Source organism: Xiphophorus maculatus, chromosome 11 (assembly GCF_002775205.1).
Source record: "Xiphophorus maculatus strain JP 163 A chromosome 11, X_maculatus-5.0-male, whole genome shotgun sequence".
NCBI classification, from domain to species: domain Eukaryota; kingdom Metazoa; phylum Chordata; class Actinopteri; order Cyprinodontiformes; family Poeciliidae; genus Xiphophorus; species Xiphophorus maculatus.
In genome coordinates, this window is record NC_036453.1 from 24,113,889 (window position 1) to 24,134,764 (window position 20,876).

At 39.7% G+C, this 20,876-nt stretch overlaps 1 protein-coding gene across 2 annotated transcripts; it reads left to right on the top strand.

The window, feature by feature from the left end:
- The first annotated feature begins 5,828 nt into the window (after window positions 1-5,828).
- On the top strand, window positions 5,829-20,476 carry LOC102237096 (steroid hormone receptor ERR1-like). Of its 2 annotated transcripts, XM_005800758.2 has the most exons (8): window positions 5,829-6,098; window positions 7,902-7,999; window positions 13,396-13,779; window positions 14,001-14,117; window positions 14,237-14,350; window positions 15,092-15,259; window positions 16,238-16,507; window positions 17,245-20,476. In XM_005800758.2, the coding sequence occupies exons 3-8, from the start codon at window positions 13,401-13,403 to the stop codon at window positions 17,496-17,498; spliced, it is 1,302 nt and encodes a 433-aa protein (XP_005800815.1). In that variant the 5' UTR covers window positions 5,829-6,098; window positions 7,902-7,999; window positions 13,396-13,400; the 3' UTR covers window positions 17,499-20,476. The 2 variants fall into 2 exon arrangements, with proteins under 2 accessions (XP_005800815.1, XP_023197985.1); XM_023342217.1 differs by lacking the exons at window positions 5,829-6,098; window positions 7,902-7,999 and adding an exon at window positions 9,257-9,406.
- Window positions 20,477-20,876: the final 400 nt, after the last annotated feature.

Genomic DNA, 20,876 nt, shown 5'->3' on the forward strand with positions numbered 1-20,876 from the left:
TTGTTGTAAATTCTGTTCTATTTCTCAAACTTCCACCAAAACCCTCATACATGCTGCTTGATACAAAAAAAAAACAATGGCAATTTTTTTTCCAAAAGAACAGAGTCTTGCATAAGAATTGATGCACCTTTAAAATTTTTTGTCATTAATCCATTGTTTACACTTGCTGGTGCTTATCTCCAATGGTCACTGGACTGGTCTTCTGACTGTACGCTGTGAGCGCAATAATATCGAGGCCCAATTCGTTGTTTGTGCACATCTTGGCCAATAAATCTGATTCTGATTCTGACTAGAAAGAGCATGTCAACCCACACCAGGCCATATGCTATTGAAACACAATGGCTTTAAAAGAGACTTTAAAAATAGGAGGAAAATATGCCTGCTGACCATTTATAAGGCAACGTAATCCCAAGTTTGAGAGAGCACAACAGATAAACCTTTATCTCCACTAAGGTTCTTCGTAGCTTTTGTGGCAGCTGAAAGCAAATGAGATGTGTTCTAGTCTGGATACAAATTAAAAGACAGTCAGGATCATTTTAAACAAGCTGAAGTTGTGAAGAAGATTGTTGACTGACACCAGCATAAAGTTCGTTGCAGTTGTCTAGACATGTTGAGCTTAAGGCGCCTATTATTTTCTCCAAGTCATCCCTCAACAAAACTGAGTGTTTGTCGGAACTTGAAGAAAATTTATTTTTTGACAAGCAGAGCGGATCTGTTTATTAAATTTAAAATCTGAGTCCATAATTACTCCCAAATGTGATACATGCAATTTGATGTTCTCAAGCCAACCAAAATTACGAACCGAGTTACGTAAAGTACTATTAAATCCTACTTAATTTCCAACAAGACCTGAAATGACTGTTTACAGGAGCTTTCCTGAAGTCAGTCTTGCTACTGAACAACATGTTTTAGCTGTGGTTAAGAAAAACGTTCAGAATTCACCGTAGCAAGTTTGACTTTAGCATTAGCACTATTGCAAACAAACTGAAGTTGAGTTATTTTGCAACAGGGAGAGATTCCGTGTCTAGAAGTGCAAAGTTGTTACAGACATATCATTAAATTCTTGAAGCTGTAATTTCAGCAACCATATATTACATGACTTCCACTTTATAAAAATATATGGTACCTTGTCCTTGTCTATTATAAATTCCCATAAAATGATGTTGGAGTTTATCCAGCTTCCAATCCAGTCCAGTTTTTTAAAAGCACTTTAAAATATAATACAGGACCAAATGCCATACATAATAAAATTAACTAAAATGTATTAAAAGTATACAATTAGACAGGGGGTGTATCCAGTAGAAAAACAGATAACGCCATGTCATGTTTCTACAGTCAACACTAATCTCCCTTTTCAAATTAAAATATATTTTTGTCAATTTTAATAGGGTTGGTCAAACTGCATCATGACCTCTATAGTTTCTGAAATGGGTTGGAATATTTTAAACATCGCAAAACTTTTTAACATTTTAAGACCAGGTCAGGAATATGGTGCCAAATTTCAAAAGAGGACATTCTATCTCGTGGAGGCACAGTGTGATACGCCTGCAGTCGTCGTCGTTTTAACCTGTATTGACGCTTTTCAGGTGATCCCCGTAAGTGATACTCTGCTGGAAACTCTAGCTTTAGTCAGTCTGAAACCGGCACTGGGGAAAAAAATGCTGCTGTGGCTGCAGATCTCTTATCTATTAGTTATTTTCAATTAGAAATACAGCTAGATGCTTATAAAAACCGTTTGACACAATTGCTTGTTACAAAAACTGCTGACTTTTATGTTAAGGCAACCAGCAGATGGCAGGCAAGATGCAGCAACACATTTAATACCTTTGTGGTGCTGGAGTGAAATTTTAATCTACCTCCTGATTGTGGATTGGCATCAATCTTAATTATACGACATGAGGCTATTTTTAATTATCCTATCTTTCCATCTAGCCTCAGGTTTGCCAAATAACAACATGAAGGCGAAGAACCATATAATAACGTATCCCTTGGAAATCTGAGACCGCTCTGAAGGACATTGCTAAAAGAAAAGGAAACGTTTGGGGACTGCAACCAAGGAATTCAGGAAGCAGAGATGATGTACAAAGGCAGTGGGTGACCTTTTACTGGAGGACACACTCTCAGCTGCTATAACGTCATCCACCGCAGCCTCCATCTGCTGCCACTAGAGGACGAATGGTGGGCAGCGTCTGAAGTGCCGAGGCACACTCCTGACCTGAATTCAATGGGAAAATCCGTACCCAATTTAGATCCAAATATGGTGTCTCTACAGTGCTGCGCATAATACAAGATAGAAACCGCAGCCTTTTTGACATAATAAGATAAATCTGGGGTTCCCATGGTCAGGACTTCTTTTTTTTTTTATTTAGTAATGATTCAATACTAATCTAGATATAGAATCAACGAGAAATCTGTGCCACAAAGAAGTTAGTTATTTTGCCAACGCAGCACTCCCTTGACTTGAGTACGTGTTCTCTGATACTGGCTCAGAAAAACAATGGTAGACCTTGACCTTATGGGTAATTATTACAACTTAACCTATGCAATCTGAATACAGTAAGTTTAATTTACATTAAAAAAAAGCATGTTTATCTTGCACTATCCTTTTGGTGACCCAGGTTTGTTCTGGCTTCTCATTTCTGGCCATCAGTCAAGACCGATGGCCAGAAATCGCTCTTGGCTAATCTTCTTCAGCCGGTGTACCGATCAAACAAACTGTCAAAACCTAATCAGTCAGACTGGTTTAAAAATGTGTGTACATTTTATTTTGGTAGATTTGAACCAGCACATCTGCGAAGACATCATGTGAGTTAAAAAATGAAACCAACCAATTTCTTAAACCAACTTAATTACCAAGATCATTTGGCACATTTGGCTCATCAAAGGCAAACATTAACAATGGCTTTGTGATGAAGGCATACAATTTTACTGCTAAACTTTTAAAATATACGTTGTCAAGGTGAACTGTCAACATTTTCCTTGGCAAATGCAGCTAAGATTTGCTTCTCAGTCACAACAGTAATCTTAGGTTTTAAGAAGCCGAACTTGCTAGTTTATTTGAGTTTTAGCTGGATGCAAACTTAAATTCTCTCCCTAACACAGAAACATGCTCAATAACAAATCTTGTGACGGGTTCTTAACTTTATTGACTTGATAATACCCTAAAACCTTGGGTACAAAACAACCAAAACATTTTCAGGCCACAACAGGAACATTTTGTACCAACCATAAATAATTTTTTTAAACCAGCTTCGATGACTGCAGACTTACTTAGGTTTAGTTTTCTGTAAACAATTGTGGTTTTATGCCTCTAACAAGTAATAATAGCCTCCAACTGGAATGTGCTTAGTTACTTTAGTTTCAATGGGAAGTAATAATCTGTCATGTGTCATAGGGGAACTTCAATCAATGGGAAGTCGGCATAAGAAATATCAGGAAAAAATTGGTCATTTTATTAAAATACTTGTAAGTTTGAAGACCTTCACTATGCAATTTTTCAGATATGAAATGGTGCCGGCGGCCTTGAAATGCTTTGTACTGTACATCTGAACATTTCCTACTTGTCTAGTGAACATGTGGTTCCTTTCTGCCTGAGTAAATCTTAACACTTAGCACAGTACTTTATGACAGAAATACATAACTTTAAATTCAAAAGCTAATTTAAATTAATTTAAAATATCATTATTGTTATCATTATTACTCTTCATTTTTCGCTATAACCATTCATAGCATGTGATATGGGAGGTATATGCATGACACATATTTCTAATTGTTGTTTGGGCTAAACGTCTAATGAAATAAGACACATTATGACCTCAGATCTGATGGTAGATATGAGTTTTTGGAGTCATATAACTACATTTCTAAGTGCATAGATGGTTGATGTGAAAACACGGCAGACAACATCTATAAAAGCAAGATATGAAATTATCAAAGCTCTAAACATACATAATGAACCACATTGAATGGCAACAAGAAGGTACAAATGGGGATAGAACTGGTGGAAGGGCAAATTGACTTCATGCCCAATTTCACCATTTTTGAGCATTACACATTTAGAGACTGTGCATTAACGAAATGTATGTCTATTTATTAGATTACATTTAATACCCTCCACATTTCTTTTTATAGTGTAATAATTTAAATAAGTAGGTTGTTTGGTGTAAAGGTGAACAATGTTTTGTGTAATCTATGACTCACTGATACTGCGCCTTACTTGCTTGTGCACTACAGGCACAATGGCTCCTTGGTATTTATAAACCATATGAGCCTACACCTGTCGGAGGTCATGACCCGCACTAAGGAGCACCCTTGAGACCGCAGCTGGCATCCATCAAGCGTTCCTTACGCCCAGACCATAAAGTCGTTCTCCACCATAGGATACACGCCGCACTGACTTGTTAGAACATTTCACGAAGCAGTAAATCATAAAACAAAACCTGCTTAAAACACGTGTGTTTCCCCGCCCCACGCCACTGGATGCGGCGTGAATTCTTCTGCGTGACGGCTTTCTCGTCCGGGATAATGCCGACTCTGCAGCAGAAGGCTGTGATGCAGCCCCGCAGAGTTGCAGCGTCTGCAGCGCCGAGTGAGTGACCTTGTTCAAGGTCGCGCTGACAGCACCGGGAGTTTTTCCTCTAGTGAGTCGCGAGCCCGGCCCGCCACGCGCATGTGACCACATGGTAGATCCAACAGCTCCGACGCCGCGCGCGAGAGAGAGGGAAGCGAGCGTGACCGCGTCGGTTCCGACCACACAGGCGAACAGGGACCGGGCTATATTTAGAAGCAGATAATGGTGTAGTGTCAAGAGTGGAGGGGGTATACACGTACCCAACTCCCAGTTTGAACAATGTTATATTTATTTCCTGCCGTAATTTAAGAGCACGAGTCAACGTGGAAGGTTAAACACCCTCTTTTGGGAACTTTACTCTTCTTCAGTCAGTCTGGAGTCCAGCGGTACTGAGATGCGGATGTCTACAAAGTTTGAACAGAAAAAACAAAATCACAGTGAAAAAGAGCAGCCCTATTGTATTCCCCAGCTTAACCCAATTTCAGTGAACTTATGAGCCATTCTTCACTGAACTCTGTCCAGTCAGTGGTACGGTGGACTGAGCCCGGTCAGAGCCATGAGACCAGCAGCATGACAACATTTTCCATAGTGGTGTCCCGCAAGAGATGCAGCTCAGTCTTTCTGGAACACTCTATTATTTTAACTCAAAAATAACCCAATAAAACATCTGCAAGCAGTTATATAAACAAAACATAAATGCACGTAATCTGCCAAAAGATAAAAAAAATATATATGTAAATCCGTAATCCTAACTGGAGTGAGTGTTTTATGAGGTGACACTACAGTACTGATAAGTGGGCAGTACAGACTCCGAGAAAGTTACCGGGGCAACGTCACTGATTGAATTTATTTTATTTCGGGGTTGCAGACCCTTATTTTAACGCCGATGATGACGGTGGTGGAGGTGTTGACGGACGTAACGGAGAAACAGCGGACGCAAACCGAGGCAGAGGGAGGAGTGAGGAGCACGAGACAGAGGCTGCGTCATCAGCACGTCAAGCTAGCGCGAGGAGAGGCGGAAGTTCCGCAGCCGAGCGCGAGAAAATAAAACAACATTTTCTGCGTTATTTAGTTAGATGCAGACAGTTTTACGTTTTTCTAAACATTCTTATATACTGACGTGGAGCTAAAACATTTTCTAACGTTACTCGGTGCCTCAAAGCGTCAACTGCTCTCCGAGAGACGTTGCCAGAAGAACACAATCGTTTTATTGTTGCTAATTCTTACCGGAAGTTCTCTGTTTCCCCTCCATGTCTTGACGTTCATATTAAAACACAGCCTAGTTGTGGAAGCCTAAACGGGGAATTGATAACGCCAGTGTCCAGGAGCGAACAGCCGGGTGGAGCTTTCTGGTCTCCCGGTGGAGTTGTTGTTGGTTATCGCCTTATTGCGCGGAGAAACGGCTCAAAGGTGACGTGATGTGAAAAAAAGAAGTCCGGGCGCCATCGGAGCAGTCCAGCCGACTTTCCAGCGTTAAAGACTTGACTTGAGACTGAATAGGATCAACGCGATGCTTCTCCATCTACCAGTAAGTATACCATGTACACTTCCAGCGCTGTGGGTTTGAGGCATTATTGATGTTTTTTTTTTTCTTCTGGGCATGCCTCAGTGATTGCCTGACGTTCATTGCACGACTCGCCTGGCAGAGCTCTAAGTTCGCCTGACCGTGTTATTGGGCTAAGGGGCACAACTCGCTGAATAAGTAGTTGTACAAATTGTGTAATAATTTGCTGCATGCACTTCCTGTCTGTCTTACAATCCTCTCATGTGATCACCTCTATGCTAATTCACGCGTTTGTCCCGTTAGTCTGTCTAATGGTTAATCCCCCTGGCTCCCATCACACACTTCACGAATCTGCAAAATGATCGTATGAATGAGCACACACACATACAGTAAGCGAAGAATGCAGAGATTTGGCTTGGTTTTGTGCAGTGGTTATTTCTGTCCTTCTGTTTCCACTGCAGCTCCTCGCTAATGACACAAATCGTGAATATTCATAACACCCAGCAGTTCCAGAACTGTATATATATATATATATATATATATATATATATATATATATATATATATATATCGAGTTATTCATCTCGATTGCAATGCATGGAACTATGTAAGTCACTGTGCCTGCTGGACCAAGATTGGGATCAGTGATCTGAAGGCATAATCCACTTTGGCAATTAACCTTTCACCGGTCCAAGATCAGTAGGCAAGGTCACCACTGGGGTGCCGCTCCGGCTCCACAGAGCGCCTCATTTGAAAGCCTCAAACTGAGTTTAATGTGCAGTCTGCGTGATGCACTGACAGGGACACCCCGCTATCTATAACTTAAACCATAACAAAAACGCTCTTTAACACTTTGCAGGTGTCTAATAACAATGAAAGCACTATTTGACTTAGTTGAGGGTGAAAAGCAAAATCTATTCTGTCCTTTTTTTTTTTTTTTTTTTTATGAAAGTGATCATTTTACTTTTTAAAATGAACAAGAATGCATTCTCTCTCTCTTTGTTTTCAGGCTAAAATTCGCCCTATCTAAACTAATTTTGGTAAAGATTTACCGAGAGTTGTAACCAAACTTCTGCCTACACGACTTCAGATGAATGAGGGACAAGGTGTTGGCTTTACTCTGTCTGTCCTTCAAGCATTCCTGTGACTGTGACCTTTGGAGTGTGTCATGCAGCATTCAAGGGGGAGGGTAGAGTGAAGATTTCTGCATAGACACACTGGGTGTATTTATATTTGAAAAGGAAGTTGTTTTGCTGCTAGTATATGCAAGTTTTTGGATTGAGAAACCAAGACTACTAATAGAAGGTATGGACTAAGATAAGAAAATTATTATGGTACAACAGTTTTGAATAATCATACCACAGTTGTTTTATATAATGTTATTCTAGCAAACATGTGTTGACATGGTGCAGCTGATTTATTTGATGCCAAAAAGCACCAGTGACTTCACTGAAAATATGTCCAAGTAGTCAAATTTCTCTTTCTGATAAGTGTGGGAAAGTTTTGGTGGGCTTCTTTCAGCCAGCTGACCAACAGTGTGCACAACAAGTTTGGGAGGGGCGACATTATACTGCTGTAAACAGTCGATTTAAACCACAAAAACTATGACAAATCCAACTTAAGTAGTTTTAAATCTAGGAGAAAATGTTAAAATCTTGGTATATTTTGTGACTAGAAACTGACCAACATTAACTTGATGTATATCACATGAGTGTAATTGGTAAGCCTTTTGTAAGTTGTGAAAAAAATGAAAAGTTAATTTAACGTTTTAAAAATAGCTATCTTCTTGCTTTGTGTGAAACTCAAAGCGCTTTGCTTACTTTGCAGATGTCCTGATAACTACAGACCTGCAGCAAGAACAAGCCAGCGATCTGCCGACCAGGAGTGAGCAATATATAGGTTTCAAGCTCCAGTTCACAAAACAGGTAAGCTGCCCCCACATTACCTTTTATGTTGATGAAATATTTGTCCACAAAACTATGCTTCAGTAAGGATTATAGATGTCCGGGTGAGTCACCGCTCTTCAATCCTGTGATGGACCTTCGGCTGACATTGTTAACGTCTTTTTCAAAAAGTAGTCACTCAGGCTAAAGACAGAAGAGAAATAAACAAAGTATGAAGAGTAGAAGAAGTTAGGTTTGAATTTCAAATCAAAAACACTTTAAGCAGCATGCTGGTCGAATAATTTGTGGAATATTGTATCGCTGTCAAGCACTTATGCTGTCATTAAAGCCACAACATAGATCTGTCTTTTAGGCTTTTACTTCAAAGTTTATGATATAAACTGTATAGAATGGTCTTTGATTACCCTGCTGATTAAAAAAAACAAGTCAAGTGATGATCAAATATCAGCTTGTGTGAGAGAGGACGGTCTTTCGTCTAAGATTAGTGTAAGTAGCAAATCAAAAAGGAAAAATGACAATAAAATATCTGTTTGAAAAAGTTGTTTGCAAGTAATAATGTTTGCCTAATAATACAGTTGAATCGTGGTCATTTCATCATCATACATTTCTCTTGGGCGTTTCGTACTCGACTGTTCTGGTACAAAATGAAGGAATCTTTTTCTTTTTTTTTACCTGCTTCAACAGCCTCAGATTTAAAATATTTTCAAATCATGTAATAGTCTTCTGTACGGAGAAATGGTTATGTTACTTCAATAATTAATATCTGTCAGCAGGAGGCCGTTCAGAATCATTTTATTTAGATCAATAATCACAATCTCTTATACTTTCATAACTAAGAGATCAAATTTTGGTGGAAGTATGATTTAATATAAATCTTCAGAAAATAATCTTCAGCTAAGTTAAATTATGTAATGGATTTTAGACTATTTTATATATAAAAAAAAGACTAAATGATATGTAACTGAAGATAAAGGCAGAACCCTGTTTATTTCATCCCTTGAATTAATAAAGTTACAACTGGAACTAGAATATTTCTGCAATATCATAACTTTTGTTTTAGTCCCAACATCAGAAGAGAGTCTTAACTAGAGTTAACTCCAAGTCTCTGTTTTTTTTTATTTTATTTTATTTTAATGTGAGTCTAGCTGCTTTAGAAAGACGTCAACTTCCAGTGTAAAACCGGTTTCTTGTCAGCTCCCAGTGCTGCTGCTGCTGCTGGATCTAATGTGTTTAGCCCCAGCAGATCCATCCTGATCACAGCAGCTGTTATAGAAAGCCGATGTGGCCCGGCCCATGTGAACACGCAGCCCGACACAAGCTAGCAAAGGCTTGGCAGTCTGCTCTCAGTTTCTCCTGTCCAGCCTGTGCCATGAAACCACACCGTGGACAGAGCTAACCGCTAAGCACTGTAGTGGTCGCGGCTGTACGGTAAGACGCCGACTTGTCCCGGGCAGAGTGACAAAAATAAACCGCAGTGGGAGAGAAGGAAGCCGGCCAGTCAGGATTAACACCAGCTAGCCAGCTTAGTTAGCTAAGGTTAGCTAACCTACAGCTGTCATCCTAATGTTGACGCTAGCTAATGCTAACGCTACACCTAAAGTGCTGGCAGGGGCTTACATCGCCGCAACACACGTTTTCTATGCTGGGTGAAGTTAATAAAACATTTATATCCGTGTTTAACTTGACACGAGTTTAATTATGTTTTAATTAATGTAGCTATAATGTATTCCATTTTCTTCAATGTTTTCTGCCAAAGCATATGTCGAGGTGGCCAGCAGTGCACATGGTTGATGAATTGATTTACTTAATCTCAATGCTGATCATGTAGATTTTTGCACAAGGTCTGTTAAGTAAGGGATCCTCTATGCTGCATAACTCAGTCCAACTAAGCTAAACTTTAAACAGGCTGGGTTTGCTGTGACCCCCTTTCTGCTTGCCAAACAGTCCTCTCCTAACCTGAGAGGGCAAACTCCAAAAAACGTGTGCCAGCACCTGTGGGTTTGTAAGATCCACTTTATCAAAGCAAACTTTGCTTTGAGATGATTGTTTTAGCAGCAACTGAAATCCCCTGTTGTATTATTCAGTCCAAGTATTCATGAAAGTTTGCTTAGAAATTGACTCAGTTTTCCTAATATCTTTGTGTCACTGGGGGCTTCTCTAATTTTTCCTTCCTTAAGCAAGTCTCAAGTTTACACGTCTGATATTGAACAGCTCTGATCACCTTCACAACAACAGATTATGCCTGGGGAATAAATGAAAAAGTATTCAGCGGATTAGGAACAGCCGTGTGTTATCAGGACTGTGTTTGTGTAAAGGAGTGCAGAACACCGGGGTCACGCTAAATAAATGCATGTAGAGATGTGAGTCATATCAGACTCTAAATGTTGTCAGTAGATGCCAGTGCGTAATAGACATCCTTTGCAAGCAGTTGGGGCAGTTTAAACATGATAACAGAGTAAAGGCTTAATGCAGTGCGATAACAAACTAGACTTATCTACGAACCCATTATTATTTTAGTCTAGTTTAGAATTTATCATTGCAGTTTTCTACCCAAACTGTTGTTGTTTTTTCTTCATGTTCTGAAGCATGGAGTTCAGCTAAATAAATTTGGAGATTTGCAACTCTTCATAAATTCGTCGGCTGCCATGTGCTTATCTGGATGGTTGGGGGGAAAAAAACAAAAAAAAAAAACGAGAGAAAAATGTTTTGCTGAAGTTGACCGCCACTGTAAACACACAGGCCAGGCTCAAAAGTCACAGTCAATTCTTAACTGGATTTAAGTTATTTAGGCTGCACAGATGCCGTTGCGCTCAACTCATGCATTGGGAACAAGAGCGCCGTCATTCATCATGATCTGAAACCTCGAAGCAGAAGAGGTACAGATTGGAGTCCGATAAATTAGTGCATGTATGGATAACCTGGCTTGTGTTTTTGTTTTTATACACACACATATATACATATATGTCTATTTCAAAGAGATTGGACTTCTTTTAGGCTTATTTACGAAAGACTTCAGAACTAAGTTACTGGAAGCTGAATTACATTTTAGAAGCACAAGTTCACGTTGGGTTTCCATTTGGCAAAAATATCTGGATTTTATACGCAATCTTAGGTCCTCCATAGTACACATTTGGTCACCATTTTGAATGAATTAGTTAAAAATTAAACAAGGCTGTGTAAAGTATTTTACTTTTTTGATACTTAGAGGTGTGCTTTGTTACCTTTCCTCTTAATTTCCTGTTTTAAATTTGGGGTTTGCACACAACCTTGGCCCCAGTCGCAGGTTACTGCAGTACCTTTACCGCATTACTCCAACATAAGTCCTATCTCTGGATCTGAAGGAGGAGTGGCCAGTGTTTATGAGCACTGTGACCTTCATTCTGTCACCTTGGCTGTTTTAACGGCTAGAGACACGGCTGACACAATTCACACCGCGGGGATCGTCCGAGGACTCTAGAGTTTCATCTCAAAGTATTAAACGCTACATTTTGATCGGCAGGTAAAAATAATAAGCAAGGAAGAAAGAGCACCAAGAAGGTGTCATGTTAGATTTAGGCAGGTTGAGCACCACAGTTTGTGTCGAGAGTTTTTTTTTTCTTTTTTCTGCTGTCCTGTTCTTTACTATGACGGTGTTTACAGTCAACTCACACCGCTTCTGTGATATGAGTTCAAACCTTAAACCCGGCAGATGTAGACGCTCGACCACATGGAGTTGAGGTTGGCTATAATTGACTGAGCTCTGTAGCTGAGATTAAGTTTTCAGCCAGTTTATTTAGCTTTCTCAGCAAGGAGAACATGGAGCATTTTTGTTGTGTTTGCTGTGGTTTATTCAATTTTGGATATGGCATTGCTTTTGCTTTAGAAGTAAAAAAAACCCACTTTATTTAACAGTTGTATTAATAATTGAGTTGTTCAGTGTGAACATTCTCATGTTATAAGATGGCGCTCTAGAAGCACATTTCAAAATGTTAAATGGCTTTGATTATAACTTTTGTTGACATTAGGTTTGAGAGTCTTGCAGGAAAAATCTGCATTTTTATTCCCATTAATTCACTCCTTGGATTTCCATAGTTCAGAGTGACGTTAGCCAAGATCTACCATCTTTTTTTACAAGAACACACAGATATTTTCTGTCATTTGTTCCTTTAGTTTTAAGGAAAAGGGTGAGGAGGGAAAATGTTTTTAAAATCAGAAATTGAATTTGGTATTAAAACTTCAGAGATTTTGATTTTCTTAAACCATATTTCCCAACCCTACTGGTTTCACAGTATGTACGCAAAAATTAAAAAAAAAAAGAAAAAGTGAATGACATGAGCCTTTATTTAACAAAATAATGTATTTTAATTAATTAATTTACTATACGTCACAGTACAAGAACATACCAGCCGTACATTAGTGAAAAAGAAAAAATGTACTACAGGTTAATGAGTGAATATGTATGACCATGTATTAAATTAACAAAATAATGTAATTCATGTACGGTTACCTAAACATTTATCGTCTTGAGATAAGTTTAAACCTGCTAAACTTGATATTAGAACTCTGCTGCTTTTAGCTGATCTGTGCTGTAGAGTAATGGCTCATATTAGCAACTCAGTTACTTGAGGTACCTGCTTGAAGTAGCTAACCACCGTTGGCATTTGCAGCGTGACCTTTAATACGAGCACTCTTTTTGCATTCACGCCGTAACACCTGTCTGTGTTTTTCAGCAGCTGACTTTCTTTCTGGAAGTTAAAAGAAGTAGCATCTTTATATTTTTTCTTTTCTTACAGTCAGCTGACTGGAAGTATATAGAAACATGTGGGGGAGGGTAAAGTTTGGTTTACTCAATTTAGGCTAGGAAAATTACAGGCACTAGTAAGCCTGTTAAATTAGAATGAGTTTGATTATTTTTATTTTGATAACTTCTTTTATTTAATGGAGATTTTGTTTACAGAGACATAAACCATTTTATTCATGATTTCAGTTGTAATTGGGTTTTTATTTGATTTTGTTTGTTTTTTGTTTCTTTCGGCTATTTAAAATATCTTCCAGTTCTAGTGTGAAGTGTTCTTTACAAAATGTAAAGCTGCTTGGTCTCTGAGAGGATGAAGTTGCACTATATATTAACAAAACGGTCTCCAAACAACATCGTTTATCGCAGTCATTTCTTGGACAGTTTATTGCGACAGGCGTAGAACTTGGTTTCTCTGGCAACAAGGATTTTATACCACAGGAATCGATCGTTGTTTTAATTGCGTCCACACCTGCAGCTCATCTACTAGGTATTTAAATAGCTAAAAAAAAAAAATTCTGGTAAAAGTGAAACTTCCTACTTAAGTCCAGTCAGCTTTAACGCTCTTTAATGTGGTTTAATGTGCGGTAGTGTGCTCTGCACCTGCATTTACTTTGACCTTTCTTTGTTTTTGCTCCGTCAGGCATCATGTCTTCCCGGGAGCGCCGCTCTGAGGTCTACATAAAGGCGGAGCCGAGCAGCCCGGAGGGAGGCGGCGGAGGCCGGACCAGCCCCGGCGGGGTCTCCTCCGACTCCTCTCAGAGCGGCGGCGGGGGCACCAGAGGAGACGGCGCCAAGCGCTACTCGCCACCGCTCTACACGCCGGCCCTGCGCTGCCATTTTAAAGACGAGCCCGGCGACGGGGCGGAGGAGGGCTCCGCCGGAAACGGAGCGGGGCGCTGCAAGTACGCCCTGAGCACGCTGCCCAAGAGGCTGTGTCTGGTGTGTGGGGATGTGGCGTCAGGTTATCATTACGGCGTGGCGTCATGCGAGGCTTGCAAGGCCTTCTTCAAGAGAACCATTCAAGGTGTGTGTATGAGTGTGTTGTGGTGAATAATTTCGTAACACACCGACCATGTAATGTGTCACTGTAACCTCTAAATGCATTTATTATGCATTAATGAGAGACGGTGTCGCTGAGATGTTTACTTCAATGATCATGTTTAGTAGCTCATGCTGATCTAAATAAAGAATCAGTGATGAAGATGACATCTATTTCACCTTAAACTTCTGTTTTCTTTCGTTAAGGTAACATTGAATACAGCTGCCCTGCATCAAATGAGTGCGAAATCACCAAAAGGCGAAGGAAAGCCTGCCAGGCATGCCGCTTTACTAAGTGCCTCAAAGTAGGCATGCTGAAAGAGGGTGAGTGTTTGACGTCGCATACTGACTCATTTTCAGCTTTTTGGGTTTTGCACCGTACGTTAATTGCTGATTGATTGGCTTTGGTCTGAGCCATTTTAAGTATTTCTTTCTGTTTTTAGGAGTACGTCTTGACAGAGTCAGAGGTGGAAGGCAGAAGTACAAAAGACGCCCAGAAGTGGAGAACGCAACATATCAGAGCGCCCCTCTATCTCTGACGAAAGAGAGCGAAAAAGGTGAAGTCTATCCTCCATCTATTTTTTGTTTTTTTCTTTTCACCTTTTGAGTTCAAACAGATTTATTTGTGCAAATAAGAACAAAACTTTTTCATTTGGACCTGATACTTTTTTAAAAAAACAAATACTAATGAGCTCAGTCTGAGATAAAGTGGTGAACTTGTGAAACACTTAATACCTGTATAACCACTATATGTAATGTAAATGGTATATTTCACTTATACCATAAAGCAGTGTTTATATGATATATGATTAAGCTAGCCATAATCCAATGATTATTATAAGAAACATATTTAAGGGGGTCAACAATTCGCTCTGATAATTTATCTCAGTCTTTACCTATTTGTTTTGTTTGGCTGCAGTTGCTTCTAAAAAAAATGCTAAATATTTAAAATCTAAATTGTTTAAAAAATAGAAGCCACACACAAAGGCACGTTTTAGTAGAGCATTTGCAGTGGAATTGCAAAAATCTTTTCCTTTTACTTTCCTTTGTGTTTGTGAATTGATTAAAACATTCATTTAGACTAAAAACGGCGCCCTCTACTGCTAACAAAGCCTCATTGTACTCCTTATGGTTCACACGAGCTGCATTAAAATTTAACGAGCCTTTCAGCTTTTGCTGTTAAACAAATCTAGCTGCTCCATTATCAGAGGAACAAATCTGGGTATAAATTAGTTATATTTCTGTAACTTACGAGTTTTCACAGGTTAATTAACCGTTTGCTTTGTGTTTTCATGCAGGTTCCTCCAACATCATCGTGTCCCACCTTCTAGTGGCAGAGCCCGAAAAGTTATTTGCCATGCCGGACCCTCTGCAGCCCGACACGGCCCAGCGGACCCTCACCACCCTCTGTGACCTCGCTGACCGCGAGCTGGTTGTGATCATTGGCTGGGCCAAACACATTCCTGGTAAGTGATGATGACGGAGAAAAGAAGTGGAGCTAAAGGCATCTATGGCATAATAGCAATGTAAGAGATTAAGAAGATCTGTTCCCACTGTATAGTAACACGGTATTGTAAGGTGATTGGGTCATGTGGCTTCAGTATTCAGTAAAGGAGGTGTTTATGGTGTTATGACTGTGCTTACCTTTGAGCAGGACCAGCGGCTCCTCTGCTGCAGCGCCCGCTCTGACACACTTCCTTGTCATTTAAAAGGATTGCATTGTTATTTTTATAACCTGCAAGTGTGGATTTACAAATACAGGGTTTTTTTTCTCCACCAACTGAAAATTTGTTGTTGTGCTACCTTCAGAAAGATATTAAGCACGCCTCTGCTAAGAGGGAATTACTTCATCATTCACAGCAGCATCTGTTGTGTGCATTTTGTATAATTACCTCTGAAACATGGATGAAATGAGATTCTGGAGGCGTCAATGAGTACAAATCTTTTGGTTTCCTGTTTTTGTTTTCTCATTGAAAAAATTACTTCTCAATAAGAATCTTTTTAATCACTCAGAGATTCATATGATATATTCGGCCCAATAGGATGTTCCTAGGTCATCTATGACAAACTTTACATATACACTTATTTTTATTGTTTTTCTCTTTTTTTCCCATCCCAATAATTCATAATGACTTCCAAAAGTTTTCATACCCCATATGGGTTTTAGAATACTTTTAAAAAGAATGTGCGGGATTTGTATTTGGCCCCCTATGTTTTGATACCCCAAGTAGAAAGGAAGCTGCGTAAAGATGACCCAAAGCATAGAGCCATAGCTGCAATAGAACGGTTTGAGCTAAACTAACCAGGCAGTCATTTGTTAAGATGTTATTTGTTTGCCATGTAGAGTCGGATGAGCAGCTCCCTACACCAATAATGTGTGAACCTACCATGTTCTTCTCAGACAAACCTTGTGGATGTCTTTTTGCCTCTTGTGCCTCCTGCAGGCTTCCTGTCTCTGTCTCTAGCAGACCAGATGTCCGTGCTGCAGTCGGTGTGGCTGGAGGTGCTGGTTCTGGGCGTAGCGTACCGCTCCATCGGCTGTGAGGACGAGGTGGTCTTCGCCGAGGATTTTGTCCTCGATGAGGAAATGTCGCGCGTTGCCGGACTGACGGAGCTAAACGCGGCCATTAGCCAGCTCGCACGCCGTTTCCGTGCTCTAAATGTGGACCGAGAGGAGTTTGTCATGCTAAAAGCCATCGCTCTCACAAACTCGGGTACTAAAACTTGAATTTTTATACACTAACCTCATTCAGCCTCATGATCTGTTAACTGTGTTCAACACCTCTGCATATTTACTTTTAAATCTTCTCATAGATTGACTGAATGGCTAACATGTACATAATGAACTATAAAAGTGCATTAGGTGTTTTATTAAGGTGAACAAATGTAGAGCAATAAAACAAGTGTCTGTTATCGGTGTTTCAAAAATGGCTGATTCAGCGATGTCCTTTTATGTTAAGGCTGACGGTTAATATAAGATAAACTATTAGACGTGATTGTCATATCTCATCCACACTGATGCAGTTTCTTCTGCAACAGATTGTTTGCATTGTACCTACAAAACAAGTGTTAGTTGATAGTAATTTAAAACGGTTGTGTTACTCGCCATTCGCTGAGTTTTACAGAATAATTATGCAGCCAACAGGGAGAGCTTCCTAGTAGCTGCAGGTGTTCTCTGGCAACACCGGCTGAATGAATTAAACGGCACACATTCAATTCTATTTATACTTTAGAGCGAGGGGGGGAAACTTCCAAAGCCAATGAGGCTACATTAACAACGGTGGGAGAAGTTGTAGGAAAGTCTGCAGTCCAAGCTGCTTCTTAAAAACGCAGATTTAAAGACTCAGCGATGAGAGCAAACGTCAGAGAAGAATATATTGGCACAATCTGCATATTCTTGTTTCATTCAACTGGAACAAAAAGCTAAACTAATCTACGTTGTTTCTGTCAGACTCTGTTTACATCGAGGACATGGAGGCTGTGCAGAAGCTCCGGGACCTCCTCCACCAGGCCTTGCTGGAGCTGGAGTGCCAGCGGCGCCCGGACGACCCCCAGCGGGCGGGACGCCTCCTTTTAACATTGCCGCTCCTCCGACAGACTGCCGGCCGCGCGCTCACCACTTTCTACAGCATCAAGACCCGTGGCGGTGTTCCCATGCACAAACTATTTCTGGAGATGCTGGAAGCCATGATGGACTCTCCTTAGAGTGTGGAGCAAAAAACAAAGAAAGGAAAAAGAAAAACAACCAACAACAGAGCTGGTCTACAAGACTGGACAAGTGTTTTTTTTTTTTTTTTTTAAAGGAAAAAACAACAAGGAAAGTTTTTATTAGAGAACTATTGAGGGATTTATGCTTCTCATTTTAAGCAAGGAAAGTATAAGAAAATAAACTGTATTCGCATTTTTTTAGACGGATTTTGCTTTTTACACCACGCGGTACCTGCCAAGCTCCAGTTTAAAAAAACCAACAAAAAACTGCAAGTGTGACAGCGTAATATTTGAACTAAATCATGGAAGGCTTTTTGTTTTTTTACGGCATCAAGCTACGAATACTTTACCACTTCACTTTTAGGTACACAACAGACTGCAATCTGTGTAGCTTTTGAACTTTTTAACATAATGCTACATCTGCACATAAAAGCCATATTGAGACATCTAGTGTAAGGCTTGAGGGTCCATTGAGGTGGGGGTGGGAGACAGGAGTTGTAGGCAAACCCGTAGGGGTTACTTGCAATATTTCTTTATTCAAAAGGTCTTATTGGCTCTGGTGCGCTTTGAGAGCGCTCAGAGAGGAAAGTGGGTATTGAGAGAGGGGGAAGACATGCGGGAATCAAACCTGCGACGCCCGCGTCGTGGACTGAGGCCTCCTTACGTGGGTTGTGCGCCACCCCTGCGCCAACGCAGCACCCCCTACTTGCAATATCTTAAAAGCAATATCATCCATGACTTTCAAAATATAAAAACAATTTGCTTGTTAGTATTTGTATCAGTTGTTCTGCATACTTTGGACCCCAAGTGCTTATTGTTATTTTTTAATTCTATTCTCTTGTATTCTAGGAATACAGGATGTATGTGTGGAAAACAGGAAAGACTACAACTTTTTTTTTTCTTTTTTTTTTTAATAAGAGGGTTATTTGGCATTAAGCCACTGAGAAGTTCCGGATGGATTCTAAACGTTATGCTGTACGCCGGAGGATCGGGCATATCCATAGAATTTTGTCCTAGCAGCAAAAACCTGGCATCCAGCAGCATGCGTGTCTGCGGTCGCGTGCAGCGGAAAACAAATGCGATCAGGGAAGAGGACAACTTTATTTATTTTATTTTATTTTTTTGACATTAAAGTTTTGGTGGCGGCGACAGCGGCTGGATTAGCGATGGATCCGCCTCATTTTGCTTGTTTTTATAACGCCATCCCTCCTACCCTCTCACCTTCTTCGTCCACTACAACCACACTTTGACCTCTGCAGCTGTGTGTCTAAAAAAAAAAAAAAAAAAAAAAAAAAAAGAAATGAAGAAAAAACACTTCTTTCATACTTGGGCTGCGATATGTAACACTAACCTACATGACTGCTAATGTGCGCGGTGAGATTTCGCTGCATTTTTCTGCAGTGACGACGAACATTGCATAAAAGATCTCGGAACGGTTTCGGTTTGAGATCCTTCTTCCTCCTCCTCCTCTTACTGTGGATGCACATGGTGAACTTGAACCCGCGCCCTGGATCGGTGCTCAGGGCTACAAGACGTTCAGCTTATGCAACATCTTTCTTTTAGATGTTGAAACCTTGTCTGGTTAACGTGTCGAAGGTCCTACTCTTTATTAGAATTATTTGTATAGTCACAGTGTAAATGATCATTTAGGTAAGCAAAAAAAAAAAAGAAATCTGATGTTTAAGAAGGAAAAAAAAAGAAAGAAAGATAACCAGATCCCTATAACTAGAGACCAAAACGGTCAATTCTCTTTTAGCTATGTACAGTTCCATTTAAATAAACAAACATGCAATTTGTAGTGGAAGCTAAATAAAAATAAAAAGAAAGCCAGCAGATGTAATACTAATTCCCCCCATTACAATGTTTGTGCAGCTTACTATGTGCTGATGTTTGTAAAAACTTAAAACTTAGTTTTCATATAGTTTCCCTCTTAGGATATAAGGGTACTTGCATTGTGACTCTGTTGTGGGTTTGAAATTTTCATGCAGGCTTTAATCAATGTTTTTATTTTTTGGGGTTGTTAGTTTAGGGATCAATTTCAAATGGCACTATAAATGCAGTGGCTTAGTAAGGCTACAGAAGGCTACCTCAGGAGGCAGCATCAGCCACATGGCCAACTAACTGTGGAGAAAACGATCAACTTGCATATTGGATTTAGCGAATTCGTTGAGCCCGAGTTTGTCTCATTTTTGGTTTTTAAGATGCATCTGACTCAATAATCCTGCTTGAATAGTTGGTGCAGCAGCAGAACTACACTAGCAACATCAGATATCTGGCAGAATGTGACCCAGATTAGCTGCTGTTATCTGACGTTTTTTTTTTATTTTTTATTATTTTTAATTTTATCTCTGATTTCTTTGTTACCACGCAGTTCTTTATTGCAAAGATGGAGTTGTTCTGTTTATGTCTGTGTGTTTTTGGTACAATGGGTTTCGGGGGGGGGGGGTTGGATTGATCGCTTGTGGTGTCGCTGTTCAAATTATACAGTCATTTATGGGTTCTATTACTAATGTGCACATTAATATAAATGAGCAATACAACAAATTACCAAACCTCACACATTTCCTTGTATAGCCATCGTGTACATTTAACATCACCAGTTATAATTATTAAATAAATAAAACAGAAAAACAAGTTAATGTTATTTAGAAAATTCAAATCAATGTTTGTATTTTGAAAGAGTATTTAAATGATTAAATTCTATTTTTTACTCAATTTACTGTCGTTTGTTGACACTGCTTTAATTTTCTGTGCGATACCGGCTGTAAATTAATGTGTAGGCTTTTTTTTTTTTTAGGTAAACAGTTTGATGTCCTTGTCTAAACATGTTCACATTAAACTCACTGTGACATAGAAGAAGAAAAAAAAAAAAACCCCAGATCTTCCACTGTCTGACGAAGCAGGGAGTGGATTATTGTAGGTGCTTTGTGTTGTGTAATAAATGGACACACCGCCACCATACATCATTGGACTCATATCTCTGTGGATGTGTTATCTATACGTGTTGTGTTTTCTACCATTCTCATACAGACGTCGACATCGGACGCCCTCACTGTTCACGCAGCTAGCGAGCAGCTAATCCTTTTAAAGTAAATCAGCCCATTCATTTAAATCAATTTGGCTTTGGTTGGCGTCCATCTGTTTTTCCTCTCACCTCTAAGCAGACCTTAGATAGTGTGATAGTGTTGGAACTATCACAGTTCCAACACTCTGATAGTGTTGGAACCCTGTTCCTCAGGTACTAAATGCTCGCCGTTTAGCATAATTAATCAGTGTGCTATGGCTTGTGTTTTGAGAAGAGTTGGGGAAAGGGATCACACAGTGACTTATATAGTCAGACCCTTTGAACTTTTTCACGTTTTGTCATAGTTGATG

Excerpts from the sequence above, each read along its gene's own strand:
- LOC102237096 (XM_005800758.2), top strand. The coding sequence starts at position 13,401 with ATGTCTTCCCGGGAGCGCCGCTCTGAGGTCTACATAAAGGCGGAGCCG. Across the intron at positions 14,351-15,091 it reads GACGAAAGAGAGCGAAAAAG|GTTCCTCCAACATCATCGTG; the intron begins GTGAAGTCTATC and ends GTTTTCATGCAG. Across the intron at positions 16,508-17,244 it reads CATCGCTCTCACAAACTCGG|ACTCTGTTTACATCGAGGAC; the intron begins GTACTAAAACTT and ends TGTTTCTGTCAG.